Source organism: Cnephaeus nilssonii, assembly GCF_951640355.1.
Source record: "Cnephaeus nilssonii genome assembly, chromosome: 9".
NCBI classification, from domain to species: domain Eukaryota; kingdom Metazoa; phylum Chordata; class Mammalia; order Chiroptera; family Vespertilionidae; genus Cnephaeus; species Cnephaeus nilssonii.
Genome location: NC_137080.1, coordinates 85,155,646 through 85,180,765, shown reverse-complemented (window position 1 = coordinate 85,180,765; position 25,120 = coordinate 85,155,646). Strand labels below are relative to the sequence as shown.

General features: G+C 40.7%; 1 protein-coding gene across 3 annotated transcripts in view; it reads left to right on the top strand.

The window, feature by feature from the left end:
* The window catches only part of BICRAL (BICRA like chromatin remodeling complex associated protein), an 82,224-nt gene that overhangs the window by 17,425 nt on the left and 39,679 nt on the right, over positions 1 to 25,120 (top strand). Inside the window, exons 2-5 of one of the 3 annotated variants that reach the window (XM_079780867.1) lie at positions 6,331 to 6,477; positions 23,917 to 23,962; positions 24,376 to 24,424; positions 24,513 to 24,581. In XM_079780867.1, coding sequence (XP_079636993.1) covers positions 23,922 to 23,962; positions 24,376 to 24,424; positions 24,513 to 24,581 — 159 coding nt within the window. In that variant the 5' untranslated portion in view covers positions 6,331 to 6,477; positions 23,917 to 23,921. Of the gene's footprint in view, positions 1 to 5,139; positions 6,478 to 23,916; positions 23,963 to 24,375; positions 24,425 to 24,512; positions 24,582 to 25,120 lie in introns of those variants that run through there. The other 2 variants (XM_079780866.1, XM_079780865.1) reach the window with 2 other exon arrangements.

The window sequence follows — 25,120 nt, the reverse complement described above, 5'->3', positions numbered from 1 at the left end:
CAAAATTCAGGGGGAAAAAAGTTCTCTAAGTCTGTAGACCTGAACTGTCCAATATGGTTGGACACGTGCGACTATTAGCACTTGAAATGTAGATTTAAAGTGCTTCGCCCTGGCGGTGTGCTAAGTGGTTAGAACCTTGGCCTCAGTACCAAAGGGTCACAGGTTCATTCCCAGTCTCGGGCACATACCTGGGTTCCAGGTTTGATCCCTGGCCCAGTCGGGGTGCGTGGGGGAGGCAACCAATCCATGTGTGTCTCTCACATTGATCTCTCTCTCTTTCTCCCACTCTCCCTCCCTCCCTTCCACTGTCTCTAAAAATCAATGGAAAAAATATCCTTGGGTGAGGACTAACAAAAAATTAATTAATTAAATAATATGCTTCACTTTTCTCAGCAAACACGTCTTGTGATAAGTTGATCAAACTTTTAGAATTTTAACTGATGGAGGATTGAGGTTTTTTGCTCTGGGAGGAAGTGTTGTAAGATTCTCAGTTGCCATCTTTCGGTGTGGGAAACATTCACAGAATTACATTTACATGTTTTCACCCACAGAGATGAGAAGCAGCAGGGCTTGGGAATTAGAGACTTGAGATCAAACCTCTGTCTCACTACTCACAAAGTCCGCAGTGTTGGGCAAGTGTCTTACATTCTTTATAAAAACAGCGGTAATGATATACCCCTGGCAGGAAGGAGTGTGTTAGAAGGATTAGAACCATGTGAAGGGCCTGGCAGAGGGAAGACATTTAGGAAATGTTAGCTGCTGTTGCAGTTTTCATTGCCTCCTGTGCCTGGTATATCAGTTAATTGTAAAAGGTGGTTAATATGATTGTAAATATCCCTGCTAGCATATGTTTATTTTTATGCACATTAATAATGCTTTCTTGCACATTGGAAATTATTTCAGATGTAGGTGTCTTGCCTTTTCAATAAGATAATCAGCTACTTGAGAGCTGGGACACGTTATTTACTTGTGTGGGTCTTTTGTGTTTCTTTAATCCTTTACACTTCCCCTCCAGCACAGGCTTATCTTACCTAATAATAGACAAACATGTAAATTGACCATACCTCCGCTACGCCCATCAGCCAATCAGGAGTGATACGCAAATTAACCCAACAAAGATGGCGGTTGATTTGCATACACAGGTGCCGAGCAACCGGGGGCGGGTGGGATGCTTGCGTTGTCACCATGGTGACAACGCAGGTCTCCCACCCCCCCCTTCCCCCCTGGTCTCTCAGGGCCTCTGGGCAGCGTGGGAAAGCGGGTCTGGAGCAGAAAGAGGCGGCTCAGGGGCTGGAGTATAAAGGCGGTGCTGGCAGCCAGGGAAAGGAAGCCCATTCTAGCACGAATCTTCGTGCATCGGGCTTCTAGTTTCAATAAATAATCATTGAATCGAGTTTTTGTTATCATTATGATAAATTATAACAATACTTCAGTGTGCTTTCTTAAAGAAAAATTATGATACTGTTAAGAGCAGCATCAACAGAAGTTACAAGCTATCATTAGAACTTTAAGAAAAAGTTAAATAATGACAAACCTCCATAGAAGATAATTTTACTGAGGCAAAATCTAAGAACTTAAGTCTTTAGAGAGGGAAATAGGTGTTCTTAAGGAAAGATTATTAAGACACCATGAAGCAAGAAAATATTCTAAACACCAACAACAAACAAACAAAAAAAGAAAATATTATTCTAATTTGTCCAAAAGGATGATACTGAATAATGGTGATAATGGAACTATGGATCTGTCCTAATTTATTTTATTTTTAAATATATTTTTATTGGTTCAGAGGGAGGAAGGGAGAGAGAAAGAGAAATATCAGTGATGAGAGAGAATCATTGATTGGCTGCCTCTTGCACGTCCCCTACTAGGGATGGAGCCCACAACTCGGGCATGTGCCCTGAGCAGGAATTGAAACATGACTTAGTTCATGGATTGATGCTCAACCACTGAACCACACTGGCCGAGCTGGGTCTGTCCTATTTTAAATGACCCAGAAGTGATATAAGATAGGGTCAACCATCAACTAAATGAAAAGTCTTTATCTCTTTCCCAAGGAAAAGGGCTGTGTTGTAGGCATGAATTTCTCAGAAGATAGGACAGTTTTCTAAATCAGTTATTCAGTTTACCCTAACACCATTCAGTTCTGGCACATGGAACTACCACCTTCAAAATGACGTGGTTTTAAGTTTAAAAAAATATATATTTTTAATTATACTGAGTTGGCCTTGAAAAGGAAATCTAGTATTTTTAGGCCACTGGAGGCTGTTTTAAGTTACTTGATTCTTATGAGGGTTCAGTAATCTATAGCAGGATAACACAGGAGTATAGAAAAAGGTGTTCATTTAGATGTCTATTAAATTCCTAGCATTAATGTAAAAAGTGGAAAAGTACATGATTTGTGACTGTTTTCCACATGGGATATTTGGGAGAAGGAAGATGTGAATTTTGACTAAGTTTTCCAGAAAATACTATTGCATGTTTATCAGGTGAAATTTGCCTTTGTAGCTCAGTGAGAGTGGCTCAGTTGGTAGAGAGTCATCCTGTGCACTGAAAGGTTGCCGGTTCGATTTCCGGCTAGGGCACATACCTGGGTTTCAGGTTCCATCCCTGGTCGGGCGTGTGTGGAAGGCAACCAGTCGATATTTCTCTCTCTCCCTCTCCCTTTCCCTTTTTCTTCCTCTCTCTAAGTAAGTCCTCGGTGAGGATTAAAAAAAAAATGTGCCTACTCTGGTCCAAAGTTGTATTTCTGTTGCTCTCTACTAAGCTTACAGAAAATTAGCATACTTGATCTTCCTCACTCAGGGAATTCTTTGATACCTGGTGATACTGAAGAGTGTCCTCTCTGCACTGTTAAAATCGGCAGATGTTGCCACCTACCTGTGCATGGCAGCACCTTCAGTTCCTTTGCATTGCAAAAAAGTGCATCAAAACAGTGCATAGAAATGACCATTGTGTGCTTAGCTAGTATAAAAATATCTTGTGGATTATATTCAGATGTTTAGAATTCTGTTGTTTGTTACTGGATTGAGTTTATTCATTTCATGTGTTGAACAGCTGCCCTGGATCCCAACAGTGTAAGGGCTCCATGACAGACCCCTAAAGGATCTGCAGATAGAATTGGGAGAGGAGTACCCATGAACTTGGGTATGAAAAAAATTGCATGTTACTTACACTAGACTCCAATTAAAATTTATCATTTCCTAAATATATGAATGAAGGCCACAAACCATAGTAGTATTAACAGTGCCTGGGGATTTGTTACCAGTGGAAATAATTTTTCTCACGTTACATTTGCAGGTATCTTGAAAGATTACTATCTTCCAAATGATAGCAGTTACTAGACTCACCACTAAATCTTGTATATAATGCATTGATGAAGAATCACATATATAACTTTAAAAAAACGTTAAGTCCTACATGTATTATCCATCTTGAAGTATTCCTCCAAGACAGGTTCCATTGGCCTCACCAGAGAGCCAAAAGACATCCAAAGGGTTAAGACCCTCCTCCTTCTTTGGGAATTTCTTTCTATAGCCTCATCTGATGCCTGTCAATGATTGTGGGGTATTCTGCCCCAACTTCTTTCACCCCCTTTTTTTTCCATCCAATGTTGGGAGTCCGCAAGTACAAAGTGCCAACTGTACACATTGCTCTATGCTATTTTGTGTAAAGGATTTGAGCATCCATGAATTTCGGTATCCACGGTGGAGTCCTGGAACCAACCCCCTGTAAATACGGAGGAACAGCTTAAGTTTTGGGGGAGTCAGAAGGTATGTGTGGATTTTTGACTGCATGGAGAGTCAGAGCTCCAGCCCCTGCATTGTTCAATGTCAACTATAGTTATATTCAAACAAGCCCTTATGGTCTTATCTTTTTAGTAAGAATATTCATGGATGGTTTATTCTTTTTTTATTGTGCTAAAATACATATAACATAAAATTTACCATTCTATCCATTTTAAGTACAGTTTGTGGCATGAAGTACATTCACATTGTTGTGCAACCATCACCACCATTCTTTTCCAGAACTTTTTCATCTTCTCTCACTGAAACTCAGCATCTTAATGGTCTTTGATAGAAATAACTATAAATGTAAATTTCAGCCCACATGGTATTTCTTAGGGTTTGTAAAAGATTTCACACTAGATAGAAGTCTGTCTCTTAAATGGAGTTTAGAAAGGTGATATTAACTCATCTTTAAAGTTTTTGTAGAAACTGTGAAATCTTGCTTGGAGTAATATGCTACATATATATTTGTCCATATTCTTTCTGTAATCATTTTTAAGCTTACAAGAAGTTCCTCTCATTTTCTCCTTCTTAAATAATTGATTTTGTCCACATATCTTTCTGTGCATCTGCTTTTATAAAAGGGAATTCTCGGCTTTCTTCCTCGGAAACATTAACTTTGTAAAATGGAATTTTCTTTGTTAATATTGTTAGTTGTTTTTATACGGCTTGTTTTTCTTGGAACATGCTGTAAAACCAACATATTTTGAATGTTACTCATTGACAGAGAGCAATGAGAGTCAAGAGTTTGCATAATAACTCTAACCAGATTGCTATTACTGATGCTTAGTAAAAGAAAAATATTGTTTAGAATTACTGCCATTTCAAAGTATTTTTAAAATTGGTTTTAGAAAAGGAAAGAGGGAAGGAGAGAGGGGGAGGGAGAGAGAGAGAGAGAATTGCCTTCCGTACATGCCTGAACCAAACCTACAACCTAGGTATGTGTTCTGGCTGGTGCACGCAGCGATGCTCCAACCAACTGAGCCACACGGGCCAGGGCTCAAAGTATTTTTAAAAGCAGTTCCATATATAAGGATAATGACATACAAACTACACTAACGGAGAGCAATGGTGTCCTATCATATTTGAGGAAATATAAAAAAATTTCAGGCGGTTTTTATTTTATTAGCTTAATTATTACCATACTATATTTTAGTGAAATTTGGGAATGGTGATGCAAACAGCAGTTCTGTTTACTACTTATGACTGATGTTGTGCAACAATATCCATCATTTTTAAAAGTAAAGAAAAGTTACATTGGTAGGATTTTTGCTTTTACTTCATTTAAAATTTTTTCTAAAAGTAATCTCCTTTCTATTAGGAAAAACACAAGCAACAGATAAAATCTCCATTTCATTTAATAAAAGATATATTTTTCTGAATGAAACTAGAAATCAAAATAGTGTTAGAGCAGCTTCTATTTAATATTCAGATAGTCTGCTTTTATGGAGAGGATGCAAGTAAGACTTACTTTGGGCTCTTCTAGTTTTTGATTCTTACTCCTAAAATTTTTGCTTATGTGTTTGATTGATACACAACCAGGTTTGTCTTTGGGTGGTTAGCTTTAATGTTGGCATTACCTCCTTTTGCTGAGTCTGCTTGTCATGGACGATGATTCTCTAACTGACTGATTATTTTTAGTAAAAATAATAAATGTGTCAATCATGATTAAAGCAGAAATTCACCTTTTATTTTGAAATATAATACAAGAATTCTTTCATCAAAATTCAGTAGTGTAGCCCTGGCCTGGTAGCTCAGTTGGTTCAAGTGTCATCCTGATACGGCAAGGTTGTGGGTTTGATCCCCGGTCAGGGCATATATAAGAAACAACCAATGAATGCATAAGTAAGTGGAACAACAAATTGATGTCTCTCTCAAAACAATAAAATAGATAGATAGATAGATAGATAGATAGATAAATGAAATTTAGTAGTGTAACTGCACATAGGATAATACATATTATCCTATGTACCGAAATAGTATGAATTATCACAAAGATAGTTTTAATTTTATTTTACTTAATATTTAATAGCAATCATAATAGCAGCACTTTATATAATTTCTCAGTCATATCTTGTGTATTGTTTACCATAGTCATTAAAATGTTCAGTCTTTTATAAAACAATAAAAAATTATAAAGACATTTTGGCAGGGCATCTGTTTTTTTCTGTCTTATAGAGTTGATTTTTCTTTTCTGTAAGGTCTAGTGTTGGTCCCCTCAAAACGCCATACATGGCTATGCCAGAGACTCTTTAACTTAGAGTCTTGCTTCTGAGTCTTTTAATGAACACAACTATTATTAATGTAATAAATGACTATGCTAAATATTTGGGGGCTCCAAGGAATTATATTTGCATTCAGTTTGTAAAACCCCTGTTTTAAGGAAGTTTATTAAATATTAAATGGATTGTCATGGAAGAATACACAATCTTTGTCCAAAGGTTCTTAAACAATGACATTTCCTTAGGCCTCAGAGAGTTGAGCCGTCTGATCTGGAGCAGAGACGGAGAATCAGTTGACTTTTCATAGCTTTTCTGCACAGCAGGAATGCGTGGCTAGACACATAAGGGCCCAACGTAAGCCAGCGGATCCTGGACGATGGACTACCAGCCCTGCATCCCAAGTCCTGTGCTTTATGGTTGAGAAAAAGTGCTCAAGTGTAGCCTAGCTGCATGTTCTTGGAAACTAAATGGTAAGGAATTAACATCACCACTGGAAAAAGTTACTCTTATAGACCAAAATCTTACGAAAATAATTCAATGGAGTAAAACTCAGTGATTGGGCATGTTTGTATCAGGCATTGTACTAAATGCTGGTAACACAAAGCTGGAAAGAAATTGATTCTGCTTTCATGGAATTTATAAGCTAACTAGGGAGTCAGAAAAACAAAATTTTGTCATACATGTGTCATGCTAGTAACATGTCAAACATGCTCTATGAATACAAGTAAGTGAAAAACTAATTCTGCTTGGGGATTTAAAAAATAAAAAAAGAGACCAGTTTGTGTTGCTCAGTGGTTGAGCATTAACCTATGAAGCAGGAGGTCACAGTTCAATTCCTGGTCAGGGCACATGCCTGGGTTTCGGGCTCGATCCCCAGTAGGGGTGTGCAGGAGGCAGCCAATCAATGATTCTCTCTCATTGATATAAATATTTATTTAATATTTAATAAACTTACTTAAAACAGGGGTTTTACAAACTGAATGTAAATATAATTCCTTGGAGCCCCCAAATATTTAGCATAGTCATTTATTACATCTCTATCTCTCTCCCTCTCCCTTCCTCTCTGAAATCAATAAAAATATATTTAAAATATTTTTTAATAAAAAAGAAAGAAAGAAAGGCAATATCGCTTTACTCAAAGCCTGGAAAGATAAGTTAGGCACTGTTAGTTGAGCACTTGGAGGTGGGTAGAAAGTCTTCTGTGTCCTAAGTAGAAGGGCAAGTGCAGAGCCAAAGGATTGAATAAGTGGTCTGGTAAGGTTTGGGGCCATCTAATGGTCAAAATAGCAAAGAGCCAAGGGTTCCTTACGAGGAGGGTGGGGTAGACAGAGGTACAAAAGGAGGCTGAAGCCTATTATAATGGGCCAGTATTTTCAGTTCGCTGGTGCCAAAAAACCATACAGTCTAAAAGCTGCTGCGATGGGAGGATTAATTGCTCTCTCATCAGTACTCATGGCACTCTATACTGCTCTTACTTAAATTTGAGCTCTGCTTTAGTTGGGAACAGAAGATATAAGGTAACAAGATAATCGACAGAGCAGTGTCTGACTACTATGAAAAGACACATTTTGTTGCTTTGAGAATTCTGGGTAAGGGAATCCTAAAGACCGTGCAAGGCTGTCAGGGGAGGATTCACAGAGGTGGATTCAAGCTAAGTTTTGAATAATAGATGGGATTTCAGTAGATACAGAGGAAGAAGAGCGTTTTAGTTAAGAACATTGTCACCTGGACAAGGACAGAGGCTGGGAAAGTGTGCATTGGTTTGGGGGCCAGGAGAGTGGCGGTTTGGCTAGAAGAGAGTATAGGGGAATAGTGGGGAATAACTGTAGCCCATTGTACATTCGAGTTTTAAATAGGATTCTTTATTTTTCACTTTAAATTGTTCTCCCACAGGAATAACCTGGTCTCAAAATGAGCATGCTTCCTTGGAAAACTGAAGTAGGTTTCAAGGAAAAGGGAATAAGCACGCTTTCCTGGGTGTGCCTGATCCTGTCATAGGTCTTGCCATCTTGTGGCCAGCATATTGGAAAGGACGATAGTTTCATTTCTTATTCTTATTTTTTAAAATATATTTTTTATTGATTTTAGAAAGAGAGAGGAGATGGAGGGGCAGAGAGAGAAACATCATTTGGCTGCCTCCTGCACACCCCCTACTGGGGATCGAGCCCCAAATCAGGCATGTGCCCTGATCTGGAATCGTAGTTTGGTTTTTTTGAAGATTCATTGACCACAATGAGATATTTCCTCATACCTGAGATAGCAAGGGAAGATGAGGACAAAATGGAACTCTAGTGCACTGTTGGAGGGGATGCAAATTGGTACAACCACTAAGGAAAATAGTCTGGAGATTCCTCAAAAAGATAAGAATAAAGCTACCATATGATCCAGCAATCCCACTTCTAGATATCTATCAAAGGAAATGAAATCATTATCTCATAGAAATATCTGCACCCCCATGGTCACTGCAGCATTATTCACAATAGCAAGATAGGGAAACAACTGAGTGTCTGTCGGGGATGAGGGATAAAGTAATTGTGACAGCCGGCTGGTGTGGCTCAATGGTTGAGCATCAGCCTATGAACCAGCATTTTTCTTCAGTTAGATTACTGAGAATCTGAACCCTTCCTCTGAGTATGGAGAGTTGACAGCCTCAATTTGTATTTCTGAGCTTACCAGAGGCCATGTTTGCAGGTCCCACCTCACCGCAATTGGGACAGGTTCCCAGTTGGCCTGAAATTTGCCTGAGTGTGTACTATAGCATGGGAGAAAAGAGTGACCAACCTCAGGGGGTCAGAGAGAAAACCCCATAGGAGCCCCAGATTTTTAGTGAATCAGAATCTCTGGAGGGTGTGGGGGAGACGGGCTTCCATGTTTTTAATAACCAACTCCATGCCCAGCCAGTGTGGCTCAGTGGTTGAGAATCGACCCATGAACTAGGAGGTCACAGGTCAGGCTAGATCCCTGGTTGGGGCATGCAGGAAGCAGCCGATCAACGATTCTCTCTTATCATTGATGTTTCTAACTCTTCCTCTCCCTTCCTCTCTCTAAAATCAATAAAAAAACATTTTTTAAAGTAAAATTCTTCAGTTATTAAAAAATGTATAACCAACTCCAGTCTATATTATTTTGAAGCAAATCCTAGATATTATGTTAGTTCATTTATACCTGTTTCAATATGGATCTCTAAAAGATAGAGTCCTTTTAAAAAATAAATCCCAATTTCATTATTACATCTAAAAAGTTTTAACAGAATTTTTAGACATAAAAAAATTTAATATACTTATAATTCATCAGAAATTGTAAAATTTCAATAGTGATGCTTGGCCAGCATGGCTCAGTGGTTGAGCATTGACCTATGAACCAGGAGGTCATGGTTCCATTCCAGGTCAGGGCACATGCCCGGGTTGCAGGCTCGATCCCCAGTGTGGGGCATACAGGAGCCAGCCGATCAATGATTCCCTCTCATCATTGATGTTTCTCTCTCTCTCTTTCCCTCTCCCTTCCTCTCTGAAATAAATAAATAAATAAATAAATAAATAAATAAATAAATATGTATGTATATACATATATATATATTAAATTTTAATGATCATGGAGTTTAGGAAATTATAACCTTCTTTGTCAGGATTAATCAGAATTATGTGCATTTTAATTATGCAAGGACTTTAGGAACACAATCTTTGCATACAGTACAGTTGATATATATATTTATTTTTTATCCTCACCCAAGGATATTTTCTCCATTGATTTCTAAAGAGAGTGGAAGAGAGGGAGGAGTAGGGGAGAGAGAGAGAAGCATCAATATGAGAGAGATACATCGATTGGTTCCCTCCTACATGCGCCCCTACCAGGGCTGGAGAACCTTTGACGGGAATTGAACCTGAGACCCTTTGGTCTACAGGCCGACGCTGTAATTACTGTGCCAAATCTGCCAGGGAAGCTGCCCTATATTTAAATCCTGGAAAGTCATTCAGTATTTCTTACAACTGTTTATGTGCTATTTGCTGGGAATATGAAGATGAATGTGATAAGATTCCTGCTTTGAGGGTAGCACTATAATATTGTCTTATACTCTTAATTTCTAGATGATGGTCTATTTATATTTGAAGTCAGTCTTTTAGTCCACAATAACAGAGTTGAAATTAATACCCATAGCTCTTTCCCACTACTGGCTGGGCGGTGTGAGTGAATGGGCACAGTTCAGTGCATCTGCCAATGCCCACAGGCCTTTGCTAATTTCAGAGTTTGGTATCTCATTGAACCACCACAGGTCTGAATCTAGATTCAGCAAAGACTTTTGGAACTCAGCAACAGTCTCTTTTGATGCCCTCCTGGTTTAGACCTGGGACCCACCCCTCCACCTAGCCTGGCGCACAACATTGGCAGTTGGATTAGAGGAGGAGGAAGCAGAGTGGCCTGGAAGTGTTTCCCCAGGGCCGGCCTCCGTCAGACACATGCACACACAGGTCTGTCCGTAGATTCTTATGGGGTCTCGAGATTGTGAGAGGCCTTCAGCAATCAAGTTTAGCAGATTTTAATGAGCCCTGAAATTTTTCAGGATGATTTTAGAATCTTATTGTTTTCCAAACTTGAGAACTCAAACCACCCAAGCCTATTTCCTCAGACCCCAGTTTGAGAAACATTCAAACTGTATGGTTAATGGTTCTATAGTCAACAAACTTAAGATCATTAACACTGCTCTGGAATTTATCTTTTTTTAAATTTATCTTTATTGTTGAAAGTATTACAGATGTCCCCCCTTTATTCCCCATTGCCTCCCTCCACCCTACAACCCCCACACCCAGGCCTTCACTGCACTATTGTCTGTGTCCATGGGTTATGCATATCTATAATATAAAAGGCTAAGTGACTGACCATACGTACGTCCCACCTACCGACTGACCGGCCGGTACATATGACGCACACTGGCAATTTAAAAATAAATGTTGACTCGCGCATGCACGATACATATAAAGCTCTCACTAGTGCCAATCACACGTGTGTGTTTTGATCTGTCATTGTCGATCATGGATTTGGTTGACACTTCTATTATAGAGAAAGGGCGAATAGTGATATTAAAATATTTCTTCTAATTAATTTCCTTTCAATGTGCAAAAATCTGTGCACCAGGCCACTAGTATGCATATAAGCTTTTTCGTTAATCTCTTCCTACCCACCCCACACCCTGGAATTTATCTTAAAGAAGTTTGATATATTCATCAGACAATATTTATCATTACAGTATCCCCCTCTTATCCAAGGGGGATATGTTCCAAGACCCTGAGTGGATGTCTAAAACCATGGATTATTCTGAACCCTAAATATACTTTTTTTCCCCTATACACACATACACATTATGGCTTTTCTTTGGCATATCTGAATTTGCAGCATCACTACTCTTGTGCTTTGGGGCCATTATTAAGTGAAGTAAGGGTTACTTGAATATAAGCACTGTAATACCACAAGTCAATCTGATAACCAAAAGGCTACTAAGTGACTGATGGGTAGATAGTGAATATAGTGTGGATACTTTGGAAAAAGGGATGATTCATGTCATGGGCCAGAGGGAGCAGGACAGCACTAGACTTCATCATGATACTCAGAACTGTACACGGTTTAAAACTTGTGAATTGTTTATTTCTGGAATTTTCCATTTAATATTTTCGGGCTGAGGTTGACCAGGGGTAACTGAAACCTTGGGAAGCAAAACCATGGGTAAGTGGGAATACTGTATTCTCTAGCTTGCTAAAATCATGAATGTCTTGACTTATATGGATCCTTGTATTTCCATTTTCAGATTGACCACCATTGATAGTCATTCCTTCATAACACACAACAAACCATTGAGTTCTGGGAGTTGGATAAATTAAATGGTTTTCAAACTTTTTCCTCCTAGTTGAATAAGAGTTGAGTCACTCAGTTAAAGGGGAGTAGTGGGAATGTCAGAGTGCCTCTACCAATAACTTTTAGGCCTTCAAGACATCTCTTGTACACCTTGGAGAATCTTAGGTCCCCAGGCAACAAAGCTTAAATAATCACTGCTGTGACCCAGCCCATTTGGCTCAGTGGTTGAGCATTGACCCATGAACTAGGAAGTCACAGTTGGTCCTGGGATCAGGGCACATGCCCGGGTTGTGAGCTCCATCCCCACTAGGGAGCTTGCAGGAGGCTGCCAGTCAATGAGTCTCTCTCATCATTGATGTTTCTATTTCTCTCTCCCTCTCCCTTCAATCAATAAAAACATATTTTTAAAAAAAATCACTAATGTGGCAACTAACTTCATTTAGGAATAGGAGAATGAGCCCTGAGAGATTGGAGCTTGTCAATAATCACAATGTCAGTATCCAAAACAAGCCCTTTGACTTTCAAATTGAGTGCTCTCCCCCACGTGTCCCTATTCCTCTGGAAAGCCTTGCCAGACTTCTCCCCACCCCTGAGGTTGGTCACTTTTCCATTGTTTATCCAGCTGGATTGCTTAATGTATTAGGTTTATTTCTACTCCATCTCATTCTAAGTAGGATATAAAGCAGCGTAAAGGCCTTCAAATTCTGCATTTCATGAGTTGAACTAATGTCTGATACTGCCGACATTAATGCTCGTCTTTTCTGACTATGAGGAATTTTTTAATTCCTAAATTTTTCTCCTAATAATGTTTCTTAGTGTTTTCCACCTTCGCTTTCTTGCTGCTAGAAGGCTCTAGTTGGTGACAAAATGGATGAAGTTCTTGGTTGAATAATAACTAAAAAATGCAGAGCCCATCATGTTGAGTTTGACAACTTCTTTTATTGCAAATGGGTACAACTGTGAAAATATAGTCATGTTTCTTCTAGTAAAATGTCATTATTTCACAAAAATGCCCAGTTACTTCACCTGACGAATCTTGGGAACCCCTGCCAGAAACTAGCACTTCTCACATTGCATTGTAACGAATTTTACATGTCTCTCTTCCAAAAGAAAGTGAGTTCCTTAAGATCAGGAACCATACCAGAGGCTTCACACAGTCTTAAAATTACAAAATTTACCAGCCCATAACAATTAGAATATGGTAAAAGGATTAAAAAAAAAAAGAATATAGTAAAAGGAGTAAATGAGAGATTTTATGTCCTAATTGACATAACAGTTACTTGCCCTGGGTAAGGGGCTATTTTACAGCATAATTTTTTGATCATGATAACTCATTGGAAAATTATTTGCTTAAACCAGTAATTCACTTTTCAGTCTTGCTTTTACAATTCTACAAAAATGTTAAGGGTATTACATTTATTATTACGTTTTATGTCATACTAATTTGATATTCCCAGCCCTTATCACATTATAGGTGCTAAATGTTTGTTAAATGAATAATGAATATTCTTTCCACCCATTAAACAACTTTATTAAAGACTAGAGGCCCAGTGCACGGATTCGTGCACTGGTGGGGTGCCTCAGCCTGGCCTGCACCCTCTCGCAATCTGGGACTCCTTGGGGGATGTAGCAGTGCGCGAAGTGGCAGGCGGCTGGGGAGGAGCCTGAGCCGGGGCCCCTGTGCTGGGCCACTCCCGCTCATCCTGGCCCCACTGTGCCTGTCGCCACCATAGCTTGGTAGCACTGCCGGGGAGGCGGGAGAGGCTCCCACTGCTGCCGCAGCTGCGTTCACCAGCTGTGAGTCTGGCTTTTGGCTGAGTGGCACTCCCTCTGTGGGAGTGCACTGACCACCAGAGAGCAGCTCCTGCGTTGAAGATCTGCCCCCTGGTGGTCAGTGCACATCATAGCAACCGGTCAACCGGTCGTTCAGTCGATTGGCCATAATAGTTGCTTAGGCTTTTATACACTGAGTGGCCAGATTACTATGATCTCTGAATGCATAATAATCTGGCCACTCAGTGTATATCCTATATAATAAAAGGCTAATATGCAAATTGTCCCCTCTACCAGGAGTTCGACCAGCAGGCAGGCCGGCCAACCGCCCATGTCCCCTCCCCCTGGCCAGGCTGGCCGGACCCCACCCATGCATGATTTCATGCACCGGGCCTCTAACATACAAACACACACACACACACACACACACACACACACACACACACACACTGAGTGGCCAGATTATTATGTGTTCAGAGATCATAATAATCTGGCCACTCAGTCACTCAGTGTATATATAGATAGAAATTAAAGGAGCAGCTTTTGCATGGTTGTAGGCTCAATCCCTGGGGAGCATTGCAGGAGGCAACCAATCAATGTGTCTCTCTCCCAGCCTCCTCTCTCCCCTCTACTCTTTCTTAAAAAATCAATGGGAAAAATATCCTCAGGTAAGGATAAAAAAAATTTTAAAAGCAGCTTTCCCCATTCCCTAAGCTATTCTTCAGGGTAGAAAACAAGAGGCGTGGGACAGAACTGTCTTTCCTTTCTCCTTTCCTTCCTCTTTCAGGATACTTGATCCTTTAATCCATGCTAATGAACTCATATAAACTCTTCTTACTTCCCAGAGTGATTTATTTTTAACCTTAAAAATGGAGTAAGATGGTCCGGCCAGGCGTGGCTCAGTGGTTGGGCATTGACCTATGAACCAGAAGGTCCCGGTTCGATTCCCGGTCAGGGCACACGCCCAGGTTGTGGGTTCCGTCCCCAGTGGGGGATGTGCAGGAAACAGCCGATCAATGATTCTCTCCCACCATTGATGTGTCTAACTCTCTCTCCCTTCCTTTCTGAAATCAATAAAAAATATTTTTTTTAAAAAAATGGAGTAAGATGGAGTAAGAGACACTGAATTTTATAAAATATATAAAACAATGGTGTTTAGACATTGGATATTAGGCAGCTCTGGACTGTGACTCCTGAGAAATGGAAAACAAATGAGGTAATCCCTATAATTGCCCCAGCTTACTGTCTGGAGAGAGTTTCCAGCCACAGCACAGGGAAGGGGAATCCAGATGGAGTCTAGTAATCTTCCTGAGTTGAGCTGATGTAGCTGGGAGGTGAAAGAGGCTAAAACTCCCAGGACATTGTACTCATTTGATATTAGCCCTTAACATAGTACCTGGCACACAGTGGGTGCTAAATGTGTGCTAAATGAATAACGAATATTCTTTTTACCCACTAAAGATCAGAGAGAGCTATACAGAGAGAAGAACCTGGAGATTTCAGTGTCTCCCTCGAGTCTTCATCTGATAGCTGATGAGTGCATGTCTGCGGGGAAACTACCCAAGTCCTGGGAAAGAACCAGAGGATTAGAGAAAACAAAATTGGAGCTCACACAGGGCAGGGAAGAGTGTAAAAATTAATAAAAGTAGTACTTCATTTCATGTGAACTACTCAAAAGGGTATTGCCTCAGTATAGGGCAAAAGTAGCCTAAAGATAGACAAAGTTTAAAAGCAAGCCTCAAGAGAATCAAATTGTTTATAAGTAACTTAACTGTGTCCTAGACAAAGTTCAAAAATATCTCCAGGGATACAAAAATATCTAGAACTCAATAATGTAATATTAACAGTGTCTGTCATCCAATCAAAAATTACCAGACATGCAGTGAAACAGGAAAATACTACCCATAATGAAGAGGGGAAAATCAGTCAATAGAAACAAACCCAGAAAGTATACAAATGATAGAATTAGTAGAGAAGAACATTAAAATGTTATTACTATTTTGCATAAGTTTAAGAAGGTGGAGGAAAGATTTAATATATTAAGTAAAGTTATGGAAGATATTTAGAAGACCCAACTTCTGCCCTGGCCAGTGTGCTCAGTGATTAGAGCATCAGCCTGTGCATCGATTCCCAGTCAAGGGCTTGTGCCTGGGTTGCAGGTTCAATCCCCAGCCCCAGTTGTGTGGGAGACAATCAATGTGTCTCTCTCATGTTTCTCTCTCTCCCTCTCTTTCTCTCTCTCTCTCTCCCCTCCCTCCCTTCCACTTTCTCTGGAAATCAATAAAAAGGGAACCCTTGGGTGAGGATTAAAAAACAAACAAACACCCAACTTCTAGAGATGAAAACTACAATGTTTGAAAATAAAAATACGTTGGATGGGATTAATAGCAAATTAGACACAGCAGAAGAAAAGATTAGTGCATTTGAAGACACAGTGATGGAAACTTCTAAATGAAAGCCTAAGAGATAAAAGGACTGCGGGGGGGTTGGGGGGTGGTGGTGGGGGGGGGGGAGAGAAGCATCACTGTGCCATTGAACAAATTCAAGCACCTAATTATATACATGTAATTGGGGTCCCCAAAGGAGGACACAAAATATTTGAAGTAATGGCTGGATTTGTTCTAATTGGAGAAAAACTATAAGCTTACAGATCCTGGAAGTTTAATGAATCCCAAGCACAAAAAGCATGAAGAAAACGATGCCAAGACATATCATAATAAAATTGCTTAAAACTAGTGATAAAGAGAAAACTCTTTACAGCATCGAGGAGGGGAGAGACCTATTATGTACAAAGGGACAAATATAAGAATAACAGCAAACTTCTCTTTGGAAATAATGCAAGCAAAAAACAGTGTGGCAATAGTTTTACGAACTGAAAGAAAAGAAAAAAACTCAATCTAGAACTGTATGCCCAAGGAAAATACATTTCAAAAATGAAGGCAGCCCTGCCCTCGCTAGTTTGGCTCAGTGAATAGAGTGTGTCAGCCCATGAACTGAAGGGTCCTGGGTTTGATTCTGATCAAGGGCATGAATCTGGTTGCAGGCTTGATTCCTGGACCTGGTTGGAACGCACAGAAAGTAACCAAATGATCAATATTTCTTTCTGTCTCTCCCCCTCCCTTCCATTCTCTCTAAAAATTAACGGAAAAATATCTTCGGTGAGGATTAACAACAAGAAAATGAAGGCAGCCCTGACCGGGTGCTTCAGTTGATTGGAGTGGTGTCCCATACACCAAAAAGTTGTGGGTTCCATTATGGTCAGGGCACATACCTAGGTTGCAGGTTCCATCCCATTTGGGTGCAGATGGGAGGCAACTAGTCGATGTTTCTCTCTCACATCGATGTTTCCCTCTCTCTCTCCCTTCCTTTCTCTAAAAAAAATCAATGAAAACATATCCTTGGGTAAAGATTTGAAAAATGAAGGCAAAATAAACACTTTAGATATATAAAAGCAGAAAAAATTCATCGCCAGTACATCTGCAGTACAGAAATATTAAAGGAAACCCTTCATGAGAAGGAAAATGATACCAAATGAAAATCTGGATATACTCAAAGGAATGAGCAGCACTGGAAATGGTAATTATGTAGATAAAAATAAAAGTTATTACAGCTCATTATACCTTCAGTAACTCAGGCAGAGAACACGTGGTTCTGGAGAAGGCAGCCATTCCACAGCTCATGACTGCTTAAATGAAGTTTCTCAACGGTCCCTCTGTAACCTAGCATCTTTGTTTTTTTCAATTACAGTTGACATACAATATTATATTAGTTTCAGGTATACATTATAGTGATTTGTCATTTATATAACTTACGAAGTGATCACCCTATAAGTTTAGTAACCCTTCTGGCATAACTTTAATAACTTTTAAAGGTAAATTTGTAAATGTTTGGAAAATTTTGGCATGTACTGATGCTATACTAAATTAATACAAATAAAGCAAATGTCAGTAGTTTTTTTCTATGTTGATAAAATAGCCTATTGATTCTTGCTGGTATTTTTTTTAAATTTTGTTGTTGTTAATCCTCACCTGAGGATATTTTTTTCCATTGATTTTTTTAGAATGAAAGGGAGGGGGAGTTACAGAGAGAAAGAAACATCAATGCAAGACACATAAACTGGTTGCCTCCTGCATATGCCCTGACCAGTGTGGGGATCGAGGTACGTGACCTTGACTAAAATGGACCTGCAAACCTTCAGTCTGCAGGCCGACGCTCTAACCACTGAGCGAATTGGCTAAGTGTAAAGTTTTAACTTATTAATCATTTTCCCTAGGTTGTGTTTTTGGAAGAAAAAACAGAACAGAGAAGCGTATATAAAAGAGAACAAAAGCATTTGCTATGACAGTCTTACACCAAGGTTGAGCACTGGATAGTCTTATACACATCCACATGTGCAAGAGTATTTGTAGGACTAACAAAGAAATAGCTTTGCCGAGTGAAACGATGTGTGCACCTAAAATTTTGAAAGATATTGCTAACTTGCTTCTCTGGAGTAATGGGTTTACACTCTCACTACCAAGTTATACTAATACCTGTTTCCCTACTTCCTGACCAGCATAGTTCTTAACCTAACTTCATCTTTGCTACCTGACAGGAAATGGCATCTCAGTATAATGTTAATTTACATATGTCCCCCATTTATCCACAGGGGATACATCCCCAATCACCCCTCCCATGCCTGAATCCATGGATGGTTACTGAACCCTGTAGATACTGTGTTTTTTCCTATACATATACTAGAGGCCTGGTGCATGAAATTCGTGCATGGGGGGGTCGGGTCCCCTCAGCCCAGCCTGCATCCTCTCCAATCCAGGACATCCCTCTCACAATCCGGGACCGCTGGCTCCTAACTGCTCACCTGCCTGCCTGCCTGATTGCCCCTAACTGCCCCCCCTGCCAGCCTGATCACCCCTAACCGCCTCTGCCTGCTGGCCTGGTCGCCCCCAGCTGCGCCCCCCCCCCCCCGCCGGCCTGGTCGCTCCTAACTGCCCCCCACCCACCGGCCTGGTCACCCCTAACTGCCCCCCTGCCAGCCTGATCACCCCTAACCACCTCTGCCTGCTGGCCTGATTGCCCCCAATTCCCCCCCCCCCCCGCCCCACCAGCCTGGTCGCCCCCAACTTCCCCCCTGCCGACCTGGTCGCTGCACGCAGCCTGCTGTTCATTCATCCCTCACTAACCCCCCTGCCAGCCTTGTCACCCCTGCAGCCTCCTGTTCTGTTGTTACTGTTACTGTGTCGGTGTCCCGGACAATTTGCATATTCCTCTATTATTAGTATAGATAGACGTTACAGCTTCTCTTTGGCATGCCCAGCATCACTACTCTTGTGCTTTGAGACCATTATTAAGTGGAAGAGGGTGACTTGAACACAAGCACTGCAATACTATGACAGCCAATCTGATAACCAAGACAGCTACTAAGTGACTAACAGGCAGGAAATATATGCTTGGGGACGCTGGACAAAGGGATGATTCACATCCCTAGTGGGACTGAGCAGGACAGCGAGAGATTTCATCATGCTACAAAGAACAGCGTACATTTCAAACTTACGAATTGTTTATTTTGGGGATTTTCCATTTAATATTTTTGGACTGAGGTTGACCTTGGGCAAGTGAAATCATGGATAAGGGGGGACTACTACATACTTCCCTTATTCTAAGTGAAGTTGATTATTTTTATATATTTAGGGGCTACCTGTCTTTTTTTATGAATTAATTATTCATACTCCTTGATTTTCTGCAGGGTAGCTGATTTCTTTTTCTTTTTCTTTTTTTCTTATTTATAGCCACTCTATGTGTCAGGGAGAAGAGCCCTTTGTGATATGAGTTGGAGGTATATTTCCCACTTTTGGGTGTTTTAGTCTGGCTTTATTTATTTACTAGAGGCCCGACGCATGAAATTTGTGCAAGGGGCTCAGCCCTCGAAGCCCCGGCTTCATCTGGAAGGTTGTCTGGAAGGACATCCGGAAGGTCATTCGGCTATCCAGTCTAATTAGCATATTATGCTTTTATTATTATACATGTATTTATTTATTTATCTGGTTTTATTTATGATTTTTCTTACATCATGCAAAATTTTAAAAATTTTATGTCATCAAATTTGCTAAGTCTTTTCTTTTATGACTTCTTTGCCTTGTGACATACTTAGACTTCCCCCACTCCAAGGTTATAAAAACCAATTTCTCCCATGTGTTAGTCTAGTACTTAAAGGTTCTCTTCCCCCACTCGCACCACATTTAACTCTTAGATTCACCTGGAATTTACTTTTGTTAAGATAAGAGTTACGGACCCACCTTCTTTTCTCTATATGGCTAACATTTTCCCCTGATTTGAAATGTCACTTTTACACTGTTTTGTTTTGTGTTTGGTGTTTGGTGGGAAAGACCAAGTGGTTACACTGTGTTCTCTCTCTTTTTAAATATGTTTTTACTAGAGGCCCAGTGCACGAAATTTGTGCATGGGTAGGGTCCCTAGACCTGGCCTGCGATCAGGGCTTATCAGGTTCCCCGCCTCCCTGCCTCCTCCTTCCCTCGCCCCCTCAGCACCCTGCCGCAGCTGCTAGTCGCCCACCATGTTCCATGCCGCCCCCTGGTGGTCAGCACACGTCATAACAAGCGATCAAACTCCCGTTCTCCTGGTCAAACTCCCAAGGGGACACTTTGCATATTAGCCTTTTATATCTATATATAGAGAGATATATATAGATTGATTTCAGAGAGGGAGGGAGAGGGAGAGAGAGATAGAAACATCAATGATGAGAGAAAATCATTGATCAGCTGCCTCCTGCACATTCCCACACTGGGGATCGAGCCCACAACCCGGGCATGTGCCCTGACCAGGAATCAAACAGTGACCTCCTGGTTCATAGCTTGATACTCAATCACTGAGCCACACTGGCCAGGCTACACTGTGTTCTCTTGATTAAAGGTATTATTCAAAGTGTTGTTGACTCCATTCAGAGCAATTTTAAATATAAGCTTTCATTTTTTAAGAGTAGTAGTCAGCTATCTGGGGCAGTGATCTCTGAACTCTTGGGGTGCCTGCTGTCAGGGAGCTACAGCCCCCTTCTGTCCATGACAGATTCTGTTGTTGTGCCCTGCTGGTACTGAGGGGAATGTGCCTCGGCCAAGAAGTGGTTTTAAACCACTGATCTAGGGATCTCCCTTTAGAGGGGACTTACATGTCATGCAGCCTTGTAAAATGCACCTGTTGCTAGAGGCCCATCTGGTGTTCCAGGGTTGTTACTTCAATGAGAAAAGAGCCTTTGAGTGCAGAAGTCAAGGGACAACCTTTCCAAGGAAAACTGAGCTCTTCACTTTTGAGTACGATTCTGATCCCCAGATTGTCTTCCCACTTTAGGATCATAGTCAGACGTACAGCTTTCCTTTCCGGAGGGAAAGAACGACTGGGTTAAGCTGTACCAGGGCTGTCTTTTGTCACTGTGTAGAGCTGGCGATAGGGAGTAAGGTTCACCTCCTTTAATTTGGAACTGTTTAAAGTCAGAAATGAGTGTGGCCCTTTAAAAAGTAGAATTCTCAGGGTGCCCCGAGTATAAAGGCTCATGGAGTTCTACCCAGGGGGGCAAAAGGGGTAGGTCTCTCTGGTGGGACCGATGCCACTGACTCGGGCGGATGCCCCTGGAAGTATTCTGTCAAGTGTTTGAGCGCCTGTGCGGTTTGGTCGGGGAAGATGCACATGGCTTTTAACTGCATCCACTCTTGTAAAGTTGTTTCTGTTTGGGCTACTCACGGAGTAGCTTGTCACTTTGAACTTTGGGGTAGCAAGTGTCCTCTATGTTTGAAAGTCCCAGTGGCGCTGGCTTCCTTTCTCAGTTCGTTAGCCCTTGGGCACCTCGTCTTCTAGAGCAGTGGTTGGCAAACTCATTAGTCAACAGAGCCAAATATCAACAGTACAACGATTGAAATTTCTTTTGAGAGCCAAATTTTTTAAACTTAAACTTCTTCTAATGCCACTTCTTCAAAATAGACTCGTCCAGGGCGTAGTATTTTGTGGAAGAGCCACACGCAAGGGGCCAAAGAGCCACACTCGCGAGCCGCAGTTTGCCGACCATGGTTCTAGAGGAACTAGTAACATGTGTAACGTAGTGAGAGAAGCTGGGATAGTTGTAAAAGTGTCGTGGGGTCTTTTTTTAGATTATCTTACATTTTTATTAATTAGTTTGTTCCAGAGACTGTTAAACACTTAAAAATAAATTTACAGCTCAGCCGGTGTGGCTCAGTGGTTGAGCGTTGACCCATGAACCAAGAGGTCACTGGTTCGATTCCAGGTCAGGTAATGTGCCTGGGTTGCAGGCTCAATCCCCAGAAGGGGGCATGCAGGAGGCAGCTGATTGATGATGCTTCCCTCTCATCGAGGTCTCTATCTCGCTATCCCTCTCTCTCTAAAAATCAATACAAATATATTTAAAAATAAATAAATTTACAGAGTACAGTGAATCTCTCAGTAAATGGTCATGTTGCCCTGGCTGGTTTGGTTCAGTCATTAGAGTATCAGCCCCACAGACCCAAGGGTTGCGGGTTCGATTCCCAGCCCCTGTCTGGGCACATGCGGGAGGCAACCAGTCCATGTTTCTCTCTCTTCTCTCCGCATCCTCCCTTCCCCTCTCTCTAAAAAATCAATGAAAAAGATATCCTCGGGTGAGGATTAAAGTAAACGGTCATGTTGAAATAAAGAAGTAATATCCACTTTATAGGTTTAATTAATTCATGTGATTGTGATGTCTGGCCAATGCAATTCTACCATAATAAATATCAGATTAGGGGAAGCCCTTCACGAGGATTTCTACATAATCTATTTAATAACAGTTTTCCTGTTTTTCCTTCCTGGGCTATTTTCACTCCTCAAAAGTCACGTTATGTTAGAAAAGTCATTCTAGCATGCCCTTGAGTACCTCATCGTAGTCCTAAGAGCAAATTTCACTTACCAGCTGCCCCTTTTACAGTTTAAGCCATGGAGGTTACCTTTTGATAAACTCTTCCTCCTGTCTTACACATCATCTCCTCTCCCCTGAAGTTTCACTCAAATGGATTGTAATCTCCCGGATCACTCAGCAACTGAACAAATTCATCCACCAAGGGGCAGTCCCACACCGGGGTACTTACCCTCCAGACCCTTCCTGAGGAAAGCAAGTGTCCTTCCGTGTGGCAGGAGTCGGTTTTCTATTTGTTTGGCCTGCGACTGATAGGATGGGCAGTTTGGTGGAAGCGGAGAGGAGATGGCAGTTTTAAGGGAGAAAAAAAAACATTAAGTAGAAATGATCCCTCTGCCTTCTTCGGGCGTGTCCCTTTTCTGGGCATCTCTTCAGGACTTCATTCCTCTGTCCAACTGCCGTTCACACACTGCCCTTTCCAACCGCTCCAGAACTCTTGGCCTTGGCATTCCGTGATGTAAGTTATTCCACGCATGGCTCGAAATGGGTGTGAAGCAGTGTTGCCAGGTGTCGGATCACTAGTGTAAGTTTCCCGCATCTCAGGATCTGGGGGGAGGGAGGAGAAAGGGGGAGAACTGCTCTTGGAATTTGTGGGTTGTTATTGTTTGAGCCAGAACACAGTCACTGTGCTGGCCGAGCAGATGCTGCCGACGGCTGGGAGGGAGGGAGTTCTGGGCCTGGAGCTGGGGGAATTGGGGTTGAGATTTTATAGTGTTGGGATATAGATTGTTTGGAATCGAACAGTTGGCAGTGTTGCTGCCGAGGGAGGAACCTGGGACCTTCGGGGCAAAGCCTGAGGCAGTGCTGCCTGGACATGGTGTCTCTTCTGTCTCAAAAAGGAGGGAGAGCCGGCTTTTCTGTTTTCCTAAAGATAGCTCAAATGTGGCAAGAAATCCAGATTGCTCACCATGTTTGGAAACGTCCAGTCACAAAATTCAAAGACTTCTGTATCCATGAGATCTTTTTGTAAAACAAAAATACTCGTTCTCCCCTTGTTCATGATACATTTTGAGGAAGTTGCTGTTGATGGTTTACAGTCCCTTTGGGGAATCTGCGTGAGGGGTTGCTGCCAACTATCTTTGATTTGTCCAGATTCCTTTTTGACTTGTAAGTTAAGGGTTTGTGTTCAATAAAAACTATTTAAATTGAATACTTTATCTCTTGAATGATCACACACACACAAAAACAAAATCCCATTAGTAATCAGCAATTAGAGGAAGAACTCACTTGAAGTACTGTTATTTATCTAGGAAAGTATATAGTATATTTTTAGGTAGCATGGATGCTACTGGCTTTAATCCACTTCACTGAAACAGTGTTTTTTTTATTCCTTTTCTTATAGTTGTCATGGATGATGATGATGACTCGTGTCTCCTTGATCTTATTGGGTAAGATGCTCGTTCCAAAATCAGAGTGAATCAATTGTGTGAGGTTTCCTCTACTAAAACAACCTAATAAGCATATTAAAACCAGATGGGTTTTTAAAGTAAAAATTAATCATCACAGTATGGATTAACAAGTAAAGAGACTCGGGTTGATAGGGATCAAACTTAAGTAATGCTTTATTTATGTTTATTAAATTTATTTTCTAACAAGTCCCAGGAATGGTAATAGGAACTAGAACAACATTAATAAATAAATAAATAAAAAGTAAAACAAAAAACTACTAATGAACTTGAATTAAAATAGGGAGATAATTTTACTCAGGCTATTATGTCATTTTTGTTTTACCCTGGGAAAAAGAATCTTAAGTCTAGGTAACATATTTATGGTTGCTTTCCCCTTTTTCATTGTTTTCTAGAGACCCACAAGCATTGAACTATTTTCTGCATGGACCTAGTAATAAATCTGTAAGTAATACTTAGCACGTCGCAGATGTAATTTTTTTGTTTCTTCTCTGAAGTTAAAGTAATCTCTGTTGAATTTGTGCCTTTGCAGAGCAATGATGACTTGACTAATGCAGGATATTCTGCAGCCAATTCAAATTCAATTTTCGCCAACTCTAGTGTGAGTATGAGAGACTGAATGCGGTGATCAGTGTTTCTGTCTCATTGATGCTGTGAATTGAGGCTTTACTTGCCTTTGTATCATGATGAGAATGATTACCTTGTCTTTTGTAACTGACATAGAAAGGGAATCTATTGAATTATGCTGACATTTTCAACTTTTAACTTAGTCAAGACAAGCTATATGAGATTTACTGTGCTATTTTCCTAAGCTTTCAACTTTCTTTTTAAACCCACTCAGAAATGTTATAATCTGAGAAAGTAGTATTGCAAAGTTTGAACCGTGTTACGTAGCTTTAATAAGTTATTCTTAATTGTAGTTACATGCTAAATATTTTCATCTCAAACAAGAAAAATAATAACTGGAGTTTATCTCTATGTTTTCGGCACTGACGGTTTAACATAGTTAACTTTATTAATCTTCACGATAACTCTATGAAGTAGGTTCTGTTATTATCCTTATTCTACAGATGAGGAAACTGTGCACAGAGAGCTTAGTACTCCCCCAAATCACACAGCCAGGGGTTGCGAGCTAGGCCT